This window comes from Dermacentor variabilis, chromosome 1 (genome assembly GCF_050947875.1).
Source record: "Dermacentor variabilis isolate Ectoservices chromosome 1, ASM5094787v1, whole genome shotgun sequence".
NCBI lineage: Eukaryota > Metazoa > Arthropoda > Arachnida > Ixodida > Ixodidae > Dermacentor > Dermacentor variabilis.
This window is the reverse complement of record NC_134568.1, coordinates 96,195,258-96,217,829: the sequence shown is the minus strand read 5'-3', so window position 1 is coordinate 96,217,829 and position 22,572 is coordinate 96,195,258. Positions and strand designations below refer to the sequence as shown.

Below are 22,572 nucleotides of genomic sequence, written 5' to 3'. Positions count from 1 at the left end.
GGATGCCTGCAGCCCGCCGACAACGCCACGCTACCCAATAAGTAATGTCGGTCGAGCTTCGATAGGCAGGCGTCGCTACTTCTCGGCAGCAGTACGGCACGCTACCCTGGAGTACGGAACAACTTCAAGAACTGGCGCTGCACTGGCGCGACACTTTTCTGAACTAGTGCAAAAGGTGAAGCCAAATCGAGGAGACCTTGAGTCTACCTCTGGCTGGGTCGTACAGGCTGTCTTGCGCCAGCGACACTCGTGTAAAAGCCCCAGATTTTCTCTCTCGCGCCCGCTCTTACTCGCGCCTGCGCACAAACAGCTGGCGATCCCTCAAATGAACGTTTTGTGGGAGACGATAGGGAGACGTATCTTGAAAGGTTTCTCATGGCAGACGACTCATACCTTTGTGCACGCTGTGTTCTCGCCGCTCTTGCCGCCTTCGTTGAAGCGATAGACCGCACGAGTCACTTCGCTCGCTTCTGCTGCTGCACTTGCTCATACCGGCGTTTTGACAGAGCGTGTCCGCGCTAATCGAGTTTGATAAGTTCATGTTTGCTTGTTCGTGATGACACCATGCTGGTTGTCTATTTACGCTTTCAGTTATCCTGTTCGGTCATATTGTTGACCTCTTCCTCCATTCCGTGTCTACGCTTTTTAGGTACAGATATTTGTGCACTTTAGTCTGTCATTTCTTTTCATCCATGTTTCTTAGTCTTTCTTCAAAACTAATCTTGCTCTGAATTTCCCTGACTTCAAAAGAAGACCATATCACCTCGCGCTGCCTCATTTGTGGTTTTACTGTAGGCCCCCAAAGCCAGTCGGCGCACCACCTTCTGGTTAATCTCGAATGCCGACAGGTCTTCCAATTTATAGCACAGAATTGCATTTGCAAACGACTAGTATTGTTATTTGGGAAGTTACGTAACGATCCGTGGTCGCCAGTCCCGTACAACCTTCTAGAGCGCAGAGCGCTGCGGTTCTAGACGTACTGAGGCCCCCACCGCGGAAGGTTAGAAAAATACCTATACATAAGCATAGCAGAGAAGTGGCTAAGTCAGGCGGCTCGACTGATAACTGCAGAGGCGTCATTCAAAACACACGGAATTGTTCTCCACTTCTGGCGGCGTTGATGTTGATGCATAAAGATTTTCATAAACAGCGGTTAAATTTAACATTCGCTTTTTCTTCCTGTTTGGCTGTTGCCTTGGCTCTCTCCCTTAGTAGATCGCTTAACTTCTCAACTCCTTGCGACTCTTGTTTCTACTTGCTAAGTTTGCACGAAAAGTGCTGTACAATTAGGGAAAAGCCAGACGAGGTAACGGGTGACAGTCATATATAGCTCGGGTGCTCCTACCTAAAACATGTAAAAGGAGAATTCGTTTTTCTCGGCAACCACTGCACCAAATTTGACGAGGTTTGTTGCATTTAAAAGAGAAATCTTAAAATCTAGTGACTGTTGGTTTCCAATGTTTGATTTAGATTGTCATTTTTTTACTGAAAAATGCGCAAAGAAATTTTCACACAACGAAACTATCACGTTTACAACTCTCTAACTCAGCAAGGAAAGATAATATCACAATTCCGTGAATTGCACCTGTTACATCTAAAGGGGACATCGATGTTACACATGAATCTAAAAAAAAAAAAAAATCTGCAATATAGAAATACAGTTCTTGCAGAATTCTTGTATACAATGTAACAAATTAACGTAATATATAAATTGACGTATCGAATTTGTCCGCTTTGAATGATCTAATGGATGCCGTTTACAGAACCGCAGTATCCCTTTTTGATGCAGAGCTATTAATTTATAAACTTCGTGCGTCTATTCTTTTCGAATTTCTGAAAATCTTTTTCACAAAATTCACCCCATAAATCGAAATTCCGCTTCCGACAGTCACTAGAATTTACCTTCTCTCTCAAACGCAACAAATTTCATTCAAATCGCTCCAGGGTTTATCTCAGAAACGCGTTTTTGCGTTTCACATCTGTTTGAATAGGCCGCATCGGAGTTAGGCCCGAGCTTAAGGGTTATTGCAGGGTTTGATGATGGACGCTGTTTCGCATTATTTTATTTTCCACCTTATCTAACCCATATCGCGGGTATATGGTTCCGAGGATCTGCCACCGTCGCGGCGAGCAGTCACTCGACGAAATAATGAAGCAAAATGACAAGTTAAACGCAACTGGCGTTTTGTCAGGCCGCAACTCGTTTGTCGTGCATACAGACCAGCTGACTACGAACGGAATCTCTTTCCTGGTCCCTGGATCTGTCTAAACAAAGAAGGTTGAACTAACGAAGCAACAGTAATGCGCGTGACCGTTGAATAGGTGGCGACAGCTGAACGCATCTCGAGTTAATCGCGCGGGCGCCGAATCTGAGAAAACTGGCCTTCACACCTCAGGAGATGCCGATAACTACCGCCATCCAAAAGGAGTGAAAAATGCAGCAAAATGTTGGCCGCCAAATAGCTGTGAAATCTCAACATTGATTTGGCGGCGCTTTAGGAATGTGTGTGAGGATTGGTGGTGTGGGCGGGGTGCGTGCCTGGCTTGCAACAATGTAATCTACCAGTTATTTCAAGTTAGAACGTTTTGTCAGTGCCCCGTTTAAGGGTGTCAGGGTGCTAGCCATGAAGGAATAAACACCTTTAGGTGCAAAAACGTTTATTAGAGTGTGGGTATATGTGTGCCACTGGGTGTGTTGCACTTTTCAATTAACCTCTTTGACGCCTATCTGGGTCACTGGTGCTTGCGTCTGCAAGCTTCTTCCTCAAAGAGGAAGACTGTCAACATTAAGGGGGGGACGTGGCTTTGAAAATCAACTTCCTTATTTCTTCATGGATTTTGATGAAAGTTGGCACAAATGTTTAGTGTCTCCCTGATGCTTCCCTAAAAGTTTCAGAGTGATATCTTGAGAACTTCTTATTCAATTAAACTGAGCAGAATTTTTCTCTCTAACTTTCTGGAGAGCCTGGGGAACCTAAAAAACGTGATAGAAGGCTTGTTAAGTATTGACTACATAGCCAAATGCGTGCTGAAGGTCGTAACATTCTTACATTTTTTTTTCGCAACACACATTTTTTGGAGTGCCCTATTTTGTTACCTTCGCATCAAGCGCACTTTCGGGGTAGATGAATAGCCATATCGTAAACTTACAAGAGTCAAGAAAGCGAGAATTTCACGACCTGCACTGTAGCCCAAGGAACGTGACGTGATTTAAAAAAAAAAAGTCAAACTGGCCTGGGCCGGTATTTTGTAGCGATGCCTTTTCCGATTCTATGCTTTTTCAGGCTTTTCGCGCTTGGCCAGTGGTCAGAGCGACGGTCTACCCACATTATCAACGGGATCAGGCGGCCGTGTGTGGTGGATGATAAGAATAGCATAGAATAAGGCATAAGGCATCCCTACAATATAGCGGCCCTGGAAACGTAGCTAAGCCATGAGTCATCATCATAGCCAACTCGTGCCAAAACGTAGAATGAGAGCTTTTTCCATGTGCTTATTCGCGCATCCGGGGTGCCGACGCGCGAAATGCCTAGTCGCGGGCTCGGGGAGTCGACACTCCATGCGTTTATTTGCGCAGTCCGAGGTGACGACGTGCGATATGCCTAGTCGCGGGCTCGAGGAGTCGACACTCGATGCGCTTACTCGTGCCAACGCCTCCTTTTCTTTAAATACAGGAGGCGTTGCTCGTGCAGTTCGAGGTGCCGATGCACAAAATGCGCAGGCGAGGGTCTGAGAAGTCTGCGCGTGATACGATTGATCGCCGAGTCGGAGACTCCCTAAGCGCGAAATGCATAGCCGCGTGTCCGAGGATTGCGTGCGCGATGTGCGTCGTCACGAATTCTGAAACACCGAGTGCCGAAAGGCTTAGCCGCATGTCCGAAGATTTCGCGCGTGAATCTTGGTCGCGAAACCCGCGTCGCCGATGCTCGGAAAGCTTAGCCGCGAGTATGAAACAACATCCACAAGCATAGGGATGGGCCACGCTACTGCGATGTACATTCGCTTTTTGTGCGTTTGTTTCTGTATGGAGGAGATAGCTGAAGCGGCAAATTTGAAGGAGAAATGCACTTTCCAACGAGACCAAGTTGGCGGCGCTAGGTCGCGCCGTTACGGAGATATTGTGGCTTGAAAAACGCTGTTCTTTCTTGATTTCCGCGAGATTTTTCGCCATCTGATAAAACGAATTTTTTAGAGCACTTCTAAGTGGTTTACAGTGATATTTGGGTATCAGGTAGAAAAAGGGTTGTAGAAACTGAAAATGTGATTTTCAAAAAATCGATTTTTTTGGCAATATTTCGCAATGCGAAAGCCACGTCCCCCCTTAATGCGATTGGCATTACACATCATCACATTCATCTACTGCACCCCCGAAGTAATCTACGGGGTTCTGCTCAGCTGTACTAGCATTGGCCCAACAGGCCAGTGCGACAAACAGTAGTGGGAGTCCAAAGAGGAAGAAGACTCTGTCCAGCTGTAGACACGTCTCATACATGATACATTTTTGCAGTGGCAATATGGTGCATCACTACATTGCTTCAATGCTAATCGCATTAATGTCGACTTTCACTGTAGGATGGGTTCTGTCAGTTTTTCCGCATGCTACATAGGAACTGGTTCTTTGTCATCAGTTTCTTTTGATTGAGAATTAATCAACAGTTCGTAAATCTCGTCTATCCAAGTGCACTGACAGCACTGAGACATTTGCTCCAGCTACTGTTAGAAATTTAACTTGCAAGTTTTTTGTGGGTATGACTCGCCATAGATAACACGCGCAATGTTCTTTTTTGCCCACGCTGCTTTTAGAGGAGCGTGACAGTGGGTGCCCGAGTTATCTCAGGAGTGGCAGTAAAAGGATTAAGTAAGGACAGGCACGGTTTCAAAACTGGTAAGGCATATTTACAGATTATGAAACAGAGGTGGCAACTTTTAGGTTGAAGCATTGTCTAGCTTGGCGCGCCGATTCAAATTTTCTGATAATGTCTGGTAACCATTCTTCGAAGGTGCGGCCCTCAATTTCTTCTTTGGAGAGCACAAAAACTTTTCCTTGCCTCCTCCTGAAAGATAAAAGAAACAAAAATTGAAATGGAATTGTTTGATCTTCAAACTCTATGTGCTTGCATGGGCTAGCATAAAAATAAGAACAGTAGGTACGTACAGGGCTTCTAAGGAATGGATAACTTCTTCCGCAGCTGGAACAGGATGACTCTCCATAATACACTTATTTGCTGTGTTGACAGCTTCTTCTGTCGTGGCAACTTTGCTGGCGAGTTCTGACAAGAAAAAGCAAAAGACAAAGTGCTTAGAGACAGCTCCCCCCAACACCTCCATTCGCTTAACTTGTCCTTTTTCTTCATCCTCTTTTAAGTGTTTAGAGGCAGTTCAATTTCACAGACACTTATGCATTTGGTGCAAAATGAATGCTGTACAGTGAGGAGCATTAACAATCATGACTAATAATGGTCACTTGTTATTAAAACGTTGCTAAATGCTGCCTTTCACATTTCAACAACTTGGCATGGTCTTGGCCACCCAAAGAACCTCGTGCCCTATGCTGTATTGGCAACAAACCCCATCAATGGAAAAGCTGACACGGTAGTCAATGTGACGTGGTATGAGGAATCAATCACATGGGCACAGCTGCCGCATCAGAATTACGAGAGTGGGCCGAGAACAAAAGCTTTAGCAACGCCAAGGTAGCCTTAGACACTGTGGTTTGCCGCTCACCTATGATAAATAATGATACATCCAAAAGAATTAAGAAATAAAGACTGAATCGTTATGAAAGGCTAACACATGTCTCTGTGGGTGACGAAGTCTCTATCAACATATCGAGAGTATTTCAAACAGCCCCAGAAGCATTCACACAATGTTTGCTTTCGTCTTATCAAATGCTGATATGCTGTGACTAAAGCCCACAATAGGGCGCAAGTATGTGTTACGTACGCACGATACTCATATTGAAAAAAAAAAAAAAAAAGTTTAGTGGAAAACGGGATAAGAGCAGCCAAAACACTGCAGTGTCCTGGTAACTCTTTACTGTCTGCTGCTTTCCTCAACTTGCATGCACACACAGAAAAAAAAAAGAGGAGAAGGGGAGGGGTTTACGTGACAAAACTATGACCTGATTATGAAGCACACTGAAATGGGGGACTCCAGACGAATTCTGACCGCCTGGGGATGTTTTCATGTGCACCTAATGCCCCGCGCACAGGCGTTTTTAGATTTCGCACCCATTCAAATACGGCCGCAACAGCCAGAATTTGATTTCGTGTTTAAAACAAGGTTCGTACAGAACATTTGACTAAAATTTCAGGGATAATTCAATAGAAGCCAACAAACACTGACGCCAAAGACAACACAGGGCAAATTGCTTGTGCTTAATAAATGAAATAAAGAAATGATAAATTAATGGAAATTGAAGTGGATGAAAAAACAACTTGCCGCAGGTGGGGAACGATCTCACAACCTTCGCATGGATCGTTCCCCACCAGCGGCAAGTCGTTTCTTCATCCACTTTAATTTTCATTAATTTATCGTTTCTTTATTTCCATTATTAAGCAGAAGTAATTTCCCCTATGCTGTCCTTAGTGTCAGAGTTTGTTGGCTTCTTATGATATCACTAATAAAGATCGGGCCCCATCAGGTAACCCCCTTTCTTCTTGTTCAAGGATAATTCAAGGATGCCAAAGGCCAAAATTCAAGAAGGGGGAAACAAACCTTAGTTAAACACACACTGAAAAATAGTGAAATCTCCTTCTTCTTTGCTACAATTTCTTGCAGAAAGTAGCTGCTGAGTTAGAAACACATTTCAAGCTCTTCAGGTGCCAATCGCCTTCTGGCATGATGGTTAGTAGTGTCTAACTTAAACCAGATACACGTCGTGTATCTTTCAGTAAGTTTCTTTCATTGTGTAAATTTCAAAAGTTTCAACCATTTTGCCATGCATTTCTAGAGCCTAGGGCTCGAAAATGGGGCCCTAATGGCTGTGGTATGAACCAACTAGCCAAACAACAAAATGCTGGCATGGCTTGGTTGTTTTATGTGCCTTTGTCTAGCTCCACAATGGCAACGGTGATTTTAACAAGCCTGTGGTTGGTGGCTGTGACATCCTCAGAATAAAAGACTAGGATTGTTTCACGATGGACAGTGTCCATAACGTAGCCCCCTATGCAGAGTTTGTTACTTTAAAACTGCCTCTTTATTTTTTATATCTTTCTTTTTATCTATTCTTCCTCCATTCTCAAATATAGGGCAGCCAACTAGGCACGTCCTGGGTTAACCTCTCTGCCTTTCCCTTTTTGCTTCTCTTTCTCTATGTCTTACAACTTTGAATTTGAAGTAATAGTTCTGCGGAAACCCGCAAGGTGGAGAGAAGTAATTATTAAAGGGAAAATCAGACATCCACCCGTTCGTAGCAATTGCTACAAAGAAAACGCATACAGGTTCCTCGAAAGAAAAGCCTCACAGTTGAAGAAAAATTCGTCCTGGTCCAGGACTCGAACCCGGGACCACCGCCTTTCCGGGGCAGCCGCTCTACCATCTGAGCTAACCAGGCGGCTAGCAGATGGTAGGGCGAAGTCGAATTTGTCGACAACACGAAGCAAAGGCAAGAGTTTGACGTAATAGTTCCGCAGAAACCAGCAAGGTGGAGAGAATTATTAAAGGGAAAATCAGACATCCACCCGTTCGCAGCAATTGCTACAAAGTGGATGTCCGATTTTCCATGCAACTTTGAATATTCAAAAGTCACCCCAACCCTAGTTTTTAAGGAATTAAAGGAGCACATTTATTTTCAAGAAGTTTTAAGGACCCTTGAAACTATATTTTTAAAATTCGAGGGTTTTTCTATGATTTAAAGGAGGTGTTTGAACCTTGTTAGCAGCACAATGCCATAGCTGCAAGCCACCACAGTAGGTCATGAATGAAGCTTCATAACAAGCATAAATTCAGGCACTTTGAAATATATTGCCTTTTTTTCAGTAAGAGAATATATTATTATGATATCATTGAGCGATGGGGCTCAAGAAACGAGCCGCCGCGAGAACAACGATGAAGTTGGTCGGTGCGTATGGCGCGAGCGTCGGCCTGGCTGCCTGGCTCCAGTGTAAATAGCCTGTAAATAGCATCTTCTGTCTGTGTCTTTCCACACGCAACATTCTGGTGGAGGTGCGGGGTACTGGCAGATTGCTGTTGACGATATGAACAGAGAAAAAACCGCGTTCATCACACCTGATGGCCTATACCAATTTAAAGTAATGCCGTTTGGATTATGCAACGCACCTGCCACCTTTGAGCGTATGATGGACGCCTTGCTCCAAGGTTTCAAATGGTCCACATGCCTCTGCTACCTCGACGTCATCGTCTTCTCGCCAACGTTCGACACTCACCTTGAACGTCTCACAACTATACTTGATGATGAGCAAAATGTGAACAAGGTGATTGCAGGAGCCAACGTTTCGACAAGTGGACTTGTCTTCTTCAAGGCGACGTACGCTTTCCTCGCCACAGTATATATAGGTGGGGTTCTTCTAAAGGGGAGAGGGTGTGAGGCGGGAGGATGCGGAAACGAGGGAAAATGTGTTAGCGTGTTGAATTGAGAGTAAAGGAACCCTGTGCACAAGGTCAAAGCCAGGGCGCCCCCCACCCCCCCACCCCCCTCCGGTCTGTCAACCGGAGGGGGGTGGGGGGGGTGGGGGGCGTCTGACAGGCCAGCTGAAAAATAAAGGAAAGGAAAAGGGAGAAAAAGAAAGAAGGGGGGGATAAGCCAAGAAATCAAACTAAGTGTTGCTGCCTATAGCTTGAAGTTTAGCATAGCGAATAGATTCTAAAGCTCCCTTTGAAACGTTTATGCCTATTGGTTGCAATGTCTTCAACCTATGGATAAGGTATGATTTTCTGTATTTTTTTTCTCGTTCAGAATGAAAATTTGACTGTAAGATGTAGAGTTTAAGTTCATCAAAGTTATGACCTGGTTGCTTGAAATGCTCGGCGACGGCTTTGGGAAGCTTTTTAGCTGTGTCCGCGCGATGTCCGTCTAATCTGACGTTCATTGATTGTCCTGTTTCACCGATATATTGTTTCTTACAGAAGGAACATTTAAGCATATAAATCACATCCGAACTTGTACAAGTGTTAGGTTGACAGACCGGGGTGGGAGCGCCCTGGCTTTGACCTTGTGCACAGGGTTCCTTTACTCTCAATTCGACACGCTAACACATTTTCCCTCGTTTCCGCATCCTCCCGCCTCACACCCTCTCCCCTTTAAAAAAACCCCACCTATATATACTGTGGCGAGGAAAACGTACGTCGCCTTGAAGAAGACAAGTCCACTGGTCGAAACGTTGGCTACTGCATTCACCTTGTTAACATTTTGCTCATCGTTTTGAGTTTTCATCTCCCGCATTCCCCGTCTTTTCTTTGGAATTGTACTTGATGTATTTCGAAAGGCGAAGCTGCAACTTAACTCGTCCAAATGTCGTTTTGGCCACCGGCAAATTACTCTTCTGGGCCATCTCATTGACGCTTCCGGAGTACAGCCTGATCCCGACAAAACTCGCGCTGTCAGAGAGTTTCCGGTTCCGAAGACAGCCGCAGACGTTTGAAGTTTTGTAGAGCTATGCTCGTACTTTTGTCGTTTTGTTCCAGATTTTACGACAATTGCTAGACCCCTAACTAATCTTTTGAAGAAAGGCGTACAATTCTTGTGGGGCACTGGAGAGGCTGCCGCCTTCTCTCATCTCGTCACTCTTCTAACCTCACCACTCCTTCTCGCTCACTTTGACCCTGATGCCCCTACAGGATTGCGTACAGATGCCAGCGGTCATGGCGTAGGTGCCGTCTTAGCACAGCGTCAGCGTGGCCAGGATCGTGTTATTGCTTATGCAAGCCGCCTCCTAGCACCATCGGAGCGCAACTATTCCATTACGGAACGAGAATGTCTTGCTGTTGTCTGGGCGGTTGCGAAGTTCCGTCCTTACCTTTACGGCCGCACTTTTTCCGTAGTCACTGACCATCATGCTCTCTGCTGGCTCTCTTCGCTAAAAGATCCTACAGGCCGGCTTGGTTGATGGGCTTTGAGGCTACAAGAATTTTCATATTCCGTGGTGTACAAGTCTGGTCGCCTGCACCAAGACGCTGACAGCTTGTCGCGTTACCCTGTTGACGACTCTGACTCCTCTAATATTGCCAGTGCTTCTTGTGTATTCTCTGTATCACAGCTGCTTCGTTTCGCCGACGAGCAACGCTGTGACGCCTACATCAGAGCACTCATCAACCGTTTTGAGCACTCTCCGGCCGATGCTACTCTATGCCTCTTCGTCCTTCGCGACGGTACTCTGTACTGTCGTAACCTTCATCCGGACGGCTCTGAGTTCCTACTTGTAATATCACCTCCGCTCCACCGTTATAGAAGAGCTCCACGACGCACCAACGGCAGGACATCTCGGCGTATCTCGAACCTATGACCGTGTACGTCACTGTTTTTTCTGGCCGGGTCTTGCCTGTTCCGTACAACGTTACGCCGCTTGTGAAGTTTGCCAACGACGCAAGAAGCCTTCCCAGCTCCCTGCTGGTTACCTGCAGCCGCTCGACATCCCTTCCGAGCCCTTTCATCGCGTCGGCTTTGACCTTCTCAACCCATTTCCGGAATCTACATCAGGGAACAAGTGGGTTGCAGTCGCGGTGGAGTACGCGACCCGCTACGTCGTAACTCGTGCTCTTCCGACCAGTTGCGCAACTGATGTTGCGGACTTCCTCCTACATGATATTATTTTGATGCATGGTGCTCCGCGTCAATTACTAACAGACCGTGGCCGTACGTTTTTGGCCAAAGTCATCGACGACATCATGCATGCCTACTCAATACGGCATAAATTTACCACCTCCTACCATCCCCAAACGAACGGCCTCACTGAGCGCTTGAATCACACCCTTACAGACATGCTATCCAAATATGTTTTCGACGACCACCGTGACTGGGACCTGGCTCTACCTTACATTACCTTTGCATACAACTCTTCCCGCCTCCGAACTGCTGGCTTTCCCCCGTTTTACCTCTTGTATGGCCGCGAACCAACGCTACCACTGGACACTGTGCTTCCGTCCGCCACAGCTTCAACTAGCGATTATGCCCGTGATGCAATAGCCCATGCTGACCACGCTCGTCAACTTGCGTGCGCTCGTCTACAAGTGTCTCAAGACAAGCAGAAGCAACGCTACGACCTCCGTCACCCTGATGTCCATTTTGTACCCGGCAGCCTCGTGTTGCTTTGGTCACCTTCGCCTAAAGTTGACCTATGTGAAAAACTCCTTTCTTGTTACACAGGTCCATATCGCATGCTCCGCAAAGTGACCGATGTCACCTATGAAATCGTTCTGGCCATGCCCACTACGTCCTCCACTGTGACAACCAGTAACATTGTCCACGTCACCCGACTCAAGCCCTACAACTCTCCATGCGCCTTGGATATTTAACAGCAGCGTGACGGTGCTTTTGCCGCCGGGGGGTGGGGGGGTTGGGGGGTAGTATTACGATATCATCGAGCGATGCTCAAGAAACGAGCCGCCGCGAGAACGACGATGAAGTTGGTCGGTGCGTATGACGCGAGCGAGTGTTGGCCTGGCTGCCTGGCTCCGGTGTAAATAGCCTGTAAATAGCCTCTTCTGTCTGTGTCTTTCCACACGCAACAATATTATTTTTAATCGCTTTGAAAACTAAATTCAGCCTCTTCTGAAAATGTGGACATTACTTGCTACTTGCATGGAAAATCAGTTTCCAGGTGGATATAATTGAAAAGATTCACTAATTACCTTTTTATATGTTCCCTTTATGTTGCATGTTGAAAGTGTGAAATTTATGCTCCATTTCATACATTTCATGCAATGTTGTGGAGGCAAGCAAGACTTCTTGCAGTAGCTGCATTCACAGCATGAAATAGGTTGGTATTTTTGCCAGCAATTATATGCAGGACGGTGCTTTATTTAGGCTCAGTAATGAATGAAAAAAAAAAAGGTTCAATTCATAAAAATTAACTATTTTGCACTAGCAGCCCCTCATGGCAACCTCTCATGGCGGATTCATGCACAGGCTTGTGCGAGTATGTGTGACTACGGCACTTGACCATGAAACGCACAAAGTGATACATGTTGATGACCTAACCTCTTCTGTAACTCCCAGTGCTGCATGATAAGTATGAAAGGGATCAGTACACTAGATCTGAGGTGACGCCTGCAGAGTGGAAATCCTAACCCTAGTACTAATTTTGACATCTGGATCTCCAGAATGTGGTATGAAATATAATGGTGTACCTGTTAACACTTTCGCAAAAGCCTCACTCCAAAAAGGTTAGAAGGCTAACAGCTGCGTTGATGCATATTTTGCCACAATTTCAGGATGTTGAACTCCAAATTTTTGCCTGGCAGATATGACTTCACTACATCTTGGTTTCTATTTCACAACTTGAACTAGTGAATAATAAAAAAATTTGACTCATGCATCTTCCTAACTCGTTAACGCCCAGTGTCATAATTTGCAACATACCACATAATCATTGATTCCACATTAATGCACAGAAATTACTGGCTGGTTTCAATATTTCTGTGTTCTCCACACATAGCACCTTCCATGAAAATTTTGGATTGCCACTTCTGGGCAATAATCTGAACGAGAAGCATGCGTGCATCAAGAGAACTATGCTGTAGTTGAGTCTGTGCAATTTCACGTTTTTCCGTTGTGATAGTACATGAGTTGATACTGGTCTTAAAATAAAATTGGTTGTTTTCATGCATCTCAAGATTTATTATTAGCCTTATTGACCCACCACAACGCGGCTTTAGTAGCGGAATGCGTGGATTTTCTCTGTTGTGTGAATTCACAACACCAGCCATTTTGACCCAACACAATGCGGCTTTAGTAGCGGAATGCGTGGGTTTTCTATGTTGTGTGAATTCACAACACCAGCCATTTGTCCTTTCTTTTGTAATCCCACTGTTAGGTGGAAACGGACCATGTGAAAAACAACATACCTAATAGGGACTTGACGTAGCAGTGCTGGTGAAACGAGCTGAGCATGCAGACTGTTGACATCTGTTGTCATGATGCTGGCACTGATTTGAATCCTCAATTTCAAGCATTCTGCTGCAATTCAACACTGAGTGTGTGGCTGTGTGTGACGCTCGCATGCTTTTACTTTTCAGTGCGGGTGCGTGGGTTGGAGAAAAGTTTCATTTAATTATAGGGTGTTGTGCTAGTTTCTTATAATGGACACACATTCTTTTGATGGATCAAGTGGACCAAGGACACATCTTCCAGCAGAAGGAAAGAGTGATGACAGGTGTCTCGGCGAATAAGATGTCATGAACTATGCATGCAGATTTCAAGATATGACCTCCACAATAATCGATATGAGTGGCGAGTATGAGGAAGACGAAAACATCAGTCACACTGAACACATGCCTCTTGGAAATAGAAAAGATTGAGAGGACAAAACCATACTGCATTTACAAACATGAGATGTTGCATTGGTAAAAATCTACCTGAGAGCAAGAGTGTGAAGACACCAATTGAGTACTTTAGATTTTTCTGATGCCACATGCTCTATAACAAAGGACACTGCTCTAAAGCACAGCGGCAGGCAGTCACTATCCATGAAAGCCTCTCTAGTGGCAAAGAAGAGGTGTCTCATGAAGCCAGTTCCAACTGCAGGCCTGAGGATGAGAGCATGATGCATTGGCTACTTGTAAAAGATGCATGGCATAGGTGCAAAGAATCAAACTGTAAAGAACACATGGTTTTCATGTGCTCCAAGTCCAATGCCTCAATAAGCATACAAACTTTTTCAAGTTCCAACAGCACTTAAGCCAACAAGACTGAATTCATAAGTTCTTTAAAGATAAAGAGCATTAAGAAGACAAAAAGCAGGCATTCTGCGATTGCATGCCCAGCTGCATAAATTTTCAGAACTGGTCGATGAAGGTCAAAATGCCCAAAGTCATGAATTAGTGACGCACAAATTTTGAGAAATACAGCAGTGCAATGAAGTTTCCCAATATAGTTTTTCAATATATGTGGTGAAAACCGAAGAAACTACAAAGTTTAATATCTTCTGTTTGAGCCCAAAATAAATTGGGCATCAAGGGCTTAATTACTGCATGGCCATTTATATTTTTCAAGCAAGTAGTGTCGACCTCTTCATACAATCCACCTGAATAGACCAAATTGCATTATTTTTCACACAGGCAATGAAGAACCCCATAGGCAGTACCATTCATGGCAAAATATAAATATTGCACGATAAATGGAAATAATGCATGACAGTGCTCTGTGAAATGAAATATTGTGCGATGACATACATGAGCATGTACGACTGTTTGTTGCGAACCTGTGTTATCACTGCATTGAGATGACAATGGCTGCTGTTTTACAAACCATATTTTACAACCCAAATATATCTTGTTGCTTCTTTTACACAAAATACCAGTTCAGCCATCTTCATTGCAATGGTCAAACACTGTGGCCACCCGTTGTATTTTGTGAAGATATGGTATATGTAAAGTGTTAGCAGTTTTCCCAGGACCAATCACAAGGCAGCCACCAACTTCCTTGTTTTGAAGGCACTTATAAAAAGGGCCAGAAGAATGCCTGCATGGTGCTTCATTTCAGTGCCAGCAGCCAAATTATGAGAAGTATGCTGTTTTAGGTTCATACCATGTCAGTGGTGTGCTCCCAGAAGATGACATTACTGTTATATCCTAGTGCCAAATACATTACACTTTCGTTAATTTGACTCCAGCTAATTCGGCTGCATACATTTCCATGGGGCCAAACTTCCGTTACTTCGATCTCAAAATTGGCCTTTGACAGATAATTAGAACTTGACCAGTTAGCTTCTTCGCAATAGATACGTGTTACGCGGTGAAGCATACGTACATTATTGTGGTGAAGGGTATTAAGAAAGAAAAGGGGCCACTGTTACGGGACACAGTAAGCATTTCTTAATCATGCAGGCATGCATGCGCTGTCTCCGGTAACAGTACGAGCACCGAGACGACTAATGAGCATACTGCAGCCATTCAGAGCTGTTTCTGACCTTGTGGCGATTTGAGCCCTCGTTTCGCTCACCACGTGCATATCGTATACGAGACCATTAACGGGGCCTAGTATGTGTGCCTTAATTATATGCGCGGACACGCCTCGTGTACCGACAAGCGGAGAAAATTGATCTGTGTTTTGGGAAGGCTAGCGAAAATGAGAACTCAGAAAGGCGAGGGAACGTTTAAACCCAACAAAAGAGCTGGGCTTTATCTAAAACTGAAGGCCTTCCAGTAAACTTATTAGGCATCTCGGTGCTTATACTGCAAACGGAGATGGCACATATGTGTAAATTAAGGAACACGTGCCATGACCCATAAGCAACTGCAGGACCTTTCAATGTTTGATATGCTTCACCGCATAACATAGTTTTATTCAGGCGAAGCTAACTTTAAAGGCAATACTGCTAAGTGAATGAACGGCATGTTTCGGCGTTTTTTCTGCCTTCTCTTTAATTCGGCCAGTTTCGTCGGTCCCGTGAGTATCAAATTAACAGAATTCGACTGTATAGGGATTTTAGAGACCACAGCAGGCATTTTGAGGCATCCCTTGTCCACCATGTGGCTGTTAATTTAGTATGAAATACCAAATATTGCAAAAATAGGAGTATCAGGTAAGTCTTCCAGCAAAATTACTGGCTGGTCTATGTTGAAAGTTTGCCAAAATGTTGTATTTTGCAGCTGATGCACTTCAGGGGGTATTCAGATAAGGACAGGAGCAGAGGGGTCCCAACTACATGTTTATTTTAAGAAAATGTTTATGACAGTAAAATCCCTCCATACATTAAGCTTACTTTTTTTGTGCGGTTTGTTATTTTAACACAGTTGAAATGTGTTTCCAATTTTTGAGAGCAAACAAACTTTACCATTTTTGTGCTTTTATATTTTTGTACCATACTTAAACAACTCTGTGGATGAAAGTAAAATAAATTCAGTTGTTTGCACAAGCTCACAATACAAAGACGGTAAGCTTGGCTTTGGAACAGGAGGCTAAAAAATGGGCCTTTCTTGGCAATTTCATAATGTGCCTAGTAAACATGAGTTCCTCCATGGACATTTTCTGTGCATACTTTGCTACGTGCTACACGTGTAGTAAAGCATTTATATTTTCAATTTTGTTGGCAAAATTTGAAGAAACATTGAAATATTTAGGCTGCGTGAAAATTTAAAGAAAAAAGTCATTTTTTGATTTCAATCAAATCTACCATAGATTATCGCCTGTCATCGGCTATCTGCTATTACAGGGTGTTTTAATTAACTTGAGCCAAACTTTAAACATATTCAAATGCTATGCAGCTGGACAGAACCAAGGTAATGTTGTTTGCTGACGCTTGGACATACTCAGATTGTTTTTTTCAGTCCATCTGATTAGATAATTAGTTTTCCTTATTTAATCAACTTCTAAATTATCATAATTAGATTAAAAGTGTCAACAAGAAAATTGTAGAGCAACATGAGAAACTCCGCATACAGCTTTCTGTTGCTCTGTATGTGTTACATAAAAGTGTTTTTCCAAGCATGAAAGAAGCCTGCAAATACACATACAGTGCCTCGAGTGGCTAGTCACGCGGCAATTTTGCGTGTTTCGTCGGTTTACAGCAAGCTAGAACAATAAGTTTTTACATGCCAAAACCTCAATATAATTATGAGGCACACTGTAGTGGGAGACTGTGAATTAATTTTGAACAAATGGTGTATTTTGCGCAGCTAAATCTAAGTACACAATCATCGAAGTTCAGCTGCAGTGGTGGGAAAAGAACCCATGGACTTGAGCTCACAAGCACAATGCCATAGCCACTAAGCTACTGCAGCAGCTATTTATTCATTTACAGCAAGCTAACAATTGTGTTATGTCATGGCCACACAGAACACAAAACATGTTCACAGCTTCATGTGGGCAACCTATCTAGGGTTGTCTGCATACATACAGTGAATTCACTTGATGTAGCTTATTGCCATAGTAGAAACTCCTGAACTTCTGGAAACTTAACATGAGGCATCTTTGTTTCTTCGCTTCTTTATGTGGTGTGACTTCATCAGAGGCAATGCACAAAAGAGCACATGTAGCAATCTGCCAGAATGTGCTTCTGCAAATTCACCATGCTTTTTCAAATCTACCAATGCTAATAATGGCCTCAGTGGCCTTTAACTGAAATTTGGAAATAATGGTTTGTTACTTTAGGAGGCCACAGATGCAACCTTGCTGCGTTCAGAGGCTTTAAATTATGGGGTATTACATGCCAAAACCACTGATTATGAGGCACACCGTAGTGGGGGACTCCGGAAATTTCGACCACCTGGGGTTCTTTAACATGCACCTAAATCTAAGTACACGGGTGTTTTTGCATTTCGCCCCCATCGAAATGCGGCCGCCGTGGCCGGGATTCGATCCCGCGACCTTGAGCGCAGCAGCCGAACACTATAGCCACCGAGAAACCACAGCGGGTGCATTCAGAGGCTGATAAAACACATTTCATTACATCGCTACACTGTAATGAATTTGTGCGGAGGCAAAATTTAGAAGGCGGTCACTCTATCACTTATGAATATTAGCTTGCTGTGCACTGGGAGATTTCTTTCAATGATGTATTTTGATATTATAATGATGCTTGCATGTTCTGAGACTCGAGACGCATAATATCAGTAAGAGCCTAGCTACACGTCGACTCTCTTGATCTTGCAAAAGAACTTGAGATGACTTTTTTTTTGTGTGTGTGTGTTGTAGTCACAGAGCACAGAAATGAAAGTACATAACTAACGTCAAGTGCCTTTATAACGAAGCACTTGAGACCTCAAAAATCCTTTGTTGTACAGGTCACTTCATTGTAAAGACCGCACACTGTACGATTCCCAATACGTATAGCAGGCTAAGCACATCCAGCAAAATAAAACCTTTAGTTTACATCAATTCAAGAGATTTGAGTAAAAGAGGTCACTGATTTTCTTCTGTACATTTATCCGACGAAATATGCGAGTTCAGTCGACTTTATTTGGTAACAGCTTAAAAGTGCAAGAAAATGCATACACATGCACACATGCAATCACACACGCAAACAAACAAGAAAGGATCCCCTTTTTCACACAAGCGCTTGTGTGAAAAAGGGAAATCCTTTCTTGGGTTTCTTGAATGGAGGAGTGTGTACATGTATGCGAGTATGTTTTCTTGCACTTTGAAGCTGTTGGATTATCGACTAGCCCAATTCAGACAAGATGGATTACCGACTAGCCCAGCTACAAGTTCTTCTAGACCGACCTAATGGCATTGAGGTTCATGGCAAGCTTTGTGGCATAATACAGGAGCGACGCAAAGTTCAACTCCAAAGTGTCCAATGCCTCTATTGCCTCCATTGTCAAGGTTCTTGGTTCAGGTGCAGGCTCTTTATCACTGGTGCCTTCGTTAACTTTTGTGCCCTTTTCATCATTGATGATTTCGACAATGTCGTCAATCGTCAGTTCCAAGCAACTCACGTCATCAACTGAAACATATTTGTCCGCTGTCATACCCGTTGCTGTGTTGTAACAAGTGGCACTAACAAGACAGAATATAAACAAACAACTATACAGCATCTTACTCTTCTACTTCTCTTGAGTTAGAGCCTAAAACACCTGTCACTCTATATAACCAACTGAATCTTGCTGTTCGACCACTAAGTGGTTATGGCCCAGGCTAGCGACACATCATATAGAGTCTTACTGATCTATTAGTACTGCGATTATAGCCTAGACTAAATGGAATGGGTTCCATACAGTCTTGAAATACATTTTAGTAAACAAATAAAAGGGGTAGACAGCAAGTGCTGGCCCAGCCCGACATTCCACTAGCCAATGAGGTCACAATCAAATTTAAGCCACCACCTACTGGGTTGTGCCTAATCTTCTTAGCAGAGTTGTTAGACTTTAGGCAAGCAGTCGGCACTCTTTCCCATCGTGGCTTTCTCTCTCTCTCTCTGCTATTTTCACGCTCTTAGTGATTTCGAGATGCATGGGTGCCTCTAATTTCCTTTGTCACACATGTGTGGAAATTGTCCGTGGGCCCGTCATCTAGAATACCAGAAGCGATACGTGCACCGGCAACAAGCACTCCGTCAAAGCAGTATTTTTTTTGCATTCAATGCTGTCACTTCACGAGGCCTCTACGAGTGTTCAGATGAGCGGGCAGTTCTCCGTTTGAGGACTTCTTGGCACCATCTCATCACAGGTCCGACACTTCGGGATTCATTCTTGCCATTGTGGGTTCTTCGCTATAATCACATTTGCAACTAAAAAAAAATATATTGGATCACACATAAAAGAAAGAATCAGTAAAACATTGTTAATACATACTCACTTAAGGCATAGTTGTAGAAGTTCCCTGACCCAGTCTGCATAGAGCCTTACTGGCTGACCACTTAAGCCACAGTGGCTTGCTCGTCATATGCCTTTAGGTTAGTGCTTGCTATGATTACTTTTTCTGCTAGCTGCATTGCCTAGCCATGCCTTGTGGTGCGGCTAATGGCGTGTTGTGCTACAAAAAAATATTCTGCCTCTTCAGAAAGTGCAGAGATTGATTCCGATTCTGGCATTAGTATGGGTGTGGTGATGCCTATATGAATAAGCATCAGAAATGCACGGAGACGTGATGGCAGCCTCAGCAAAAAATGAACCCAGGAGTCATCGACAGGTGTGCCTGTATGATTATTGCCGCCAACCCTATTACGATAAGCATATTTGTGTAGAGTAACAATGCTGGAAGCATTATGCATGCTTTTAAGTCAATAACCTAAATGCACCGTATTCCCTGCCACCTCTTTTGAGTAGGGCTCGCTGAATGTGCGTCGCATGCCTAACTGAAAACAGCCCACAGGTGCTGCACCGCGTTGGCCTTGAAAGCTATGCACCAAACTTGTGCATGGCCAGGAGCAGTGGGAGAATGAAGACAGCTTACTGCACAGATGCCCACATGAAACACGGGTGTATTCTGCCAGTAAATGTAAGCATACAGCAAGTCAGGCACGTATCCAGGATTATTTTTCGGGGGGGCTACCCAAGGTAACTCTTCTATGCAAATGCAGAGGGGTTACTAGTACCAATTTAGATAATAGAGACTTTTAGCGTGTCTGCTATTCCGGCGAATCGGGGCGGTTTGGGCGGATTACTGGATAGTCGAGGGCGTAAACGTGAGCGGCCAGATTGGTGGCGCCAGCTGGTGGTGCAAAGCTCAACCACCTAAACACAGAGCCAATTACTATACTGTATTCTTCTTAGCTGGGGTGTAAGTTTTCGACAGCGGCATAATTGTGAACACAATTACGCCACTGCCGAAAACTTGCACCAGCAGTGAAGCAGAATAAAGTAGGTTACTGCAATTTTAGCTCTGTGTTTGTCTGATTGAGCTCTACAACACCAGGCAGCTGCACCGCTCCGGCTGCTCATGTTTACGCCCCCGACCATCCGTTAATCCGCCCAAACCGCCCCGGTTTGCAGGAAAAGCGGACACGCTAGAAGTCTCTAATGTCCACCTTTCATCATAAAGATGCGTAAACCCGCAAAAGAGAAATGAAATAAGGTGTATCTCACAGCCTGTCAGATACACCTCTCCTTTACTTGACAAACAACTAACCACGTCAAATGTACTCGCGCAGGAAAGAAGTGCAGGAAGAACCCTGCCAAGAAGAAGTAAACAAGTGAAAGTGTAAAATAAAGATTTCTAGTAGCTTTTCTTTATTTAGCTCTGGAAAAATTATAGAGAAATATATATTTGTGGAACAATCCCAGTTCTTTTGGATCTTGTTTACTGCTCTACCAAGTGCCAAAACTGGCTCGTATTGTTATTTGGGAAGTTGCGTAACAATGCATGGCCGCAAGTCTCATACAACCACGTTGAGGGCAGGAGGCTGTGGTTCTAGATGTACTGCACCCACTACAGAACGTTAGAAGAAGACCCACATAAGCACAGCAGAGAGAACTGGCTATGTCAGGTGGCTCGACTGATAACTCTAGAAACATCATTCAAAATAAACGAAATCATTCTCCACTTCCGGCGGCGTTTCCTCTACCTCCTTCTTAAATAAAAGGATGTTGATCCATAAATATCTTCACAAACAACGGTTAAATTTGTGAATTTTAGCTTTTTTTTCCTGTTTGGCTGTTGCCTCGGCTCTCTTCCTTAGTAGACAGTTGATTTTCTTAACTCTTTGCGACTCTTGTTTCCAGTTGCCAATTTTGCATGAGAAGCATTGTACAACTAAAGAAAAACTAGACGAGGTAAAGGGCGACATTTATATTGCTTATAGGTCTAGTGGTTATTGCAGGGTTTGATGATGGACGCTGTTTCGCATGATTTTATTTTCACCTTATGTAACTCATATCATGGGTATATGGTTCTGAGGATCTGCCAGCGTCGCGGCAAACCATTACTCGAAGAAATAATGAAGCAAAAGGATAAGTTAAACGCAACTGGCGTTTTCTCCAGCCGCATACAGACCAGCTGACTACAAACTGAATCCCCTTCCTGGTCCCAGGATCAGCCGAAACAAACGAACTAATGAAGCAACAGCAATGCGTGAGACCATTGCAAGAGATGGTGACAACTGAATGCATCTCGAGTTAGTTGTGCGGGCACTGAATCAATGAGAAAACTGGCCTTCACAGTGAACCCCAGGAGATGCCGATAACTACCACCATCCAAAAGGGGTGAAAAAGGCAGCAAAATGTTGACCACCAAATAGCTGTCAAGTCTCAAGATTGATCTGGCAGCGCTTCAGGAATGTGTGTGAGGAATGGTGGCGTCGGTGGGGAGGAAGGGGGGGGGCACCAGGCCCCCCCTTGGTTACATGCATGCAGCAAGCGTCCCTGCACAGAGACAGCATCTGCTTAATTGGCGACATGCTGCGTACACGCAGCGGCACTAGGCGGCAGTGCATACCATGTTTCAAATAAGCTGTGCCAGTTTTCACTCAGTAGGTCATTGCGTACACACACACACATACACGCATGCACAGAAAAAAGCTCAACTAAGCCAATACGTTGTCTGCTAGGCTGCTGTGCTCCCTCAAATCGCTACCACCCATGTTCTGTTGCACGGTCATGTGAGAGAGTCAAAATTGTTTTTCACTACTTTGGAAAAAAGATAACCTAATGCATGTTTAGATTACAATTACTTATGGTGTCGCATTTCTTTCTTTGTTTGCAGTGCTGCAAGTCAAGAGAAGTAGATTTGTTCCTGCCGGCTAACGCATATGTATTATCACTTAGAGCTTAGTTATGTCACGTTCCCACCATGTACATATTAACACTGTTTCATGCATCATGTAACTTGATTTAACATTAACGCTTATACTTATATGTCGAAAAAATTTATGGTTGATCGTAGCATGCAGGATCAAAGTTCCAGGGTGGATATTTTCAATATATCCAGCACCTCCACCAGTTCTTAAATGGTTTACTTACCGGGCATTCGCAATGGTTAGCACAGCAGTAAGGAACAGCACACTGAGAGCGAGCTCG

The 22,572-nt window shown here is 44.1% G+C and overlaps 1 protein-coding gene across 1 annotated transcript in view; it reads right to left on the bottom strand.

The window, feature by feature from the left end:
• Positions 1–4,874: 4,874 nt before the first annotated feature.
• Positions 4,875–22,572, bottom strand: part of LOC142581174 (uncharacterized) — a 110,741-nt gene continuing 93,043 nt past the window's right edge. The window contains exons 20-21 of the mRNA XM_075691195.1: positions 5,156–5,270; positions 4,875–5,054 (exon numbers count right to left, since the gene is read on the bottom strand). Coding sequence (XP_075547310.1) covers positions 4,904–5,054; positions 5,156–5,270 — 266 coding nt within the window. The 3' untranslated portion in view covers positions 4,875–4,903. The remainder of the gene's footprint in view (positions 5,055–5,155; positions 5,271–22,572) is intronic.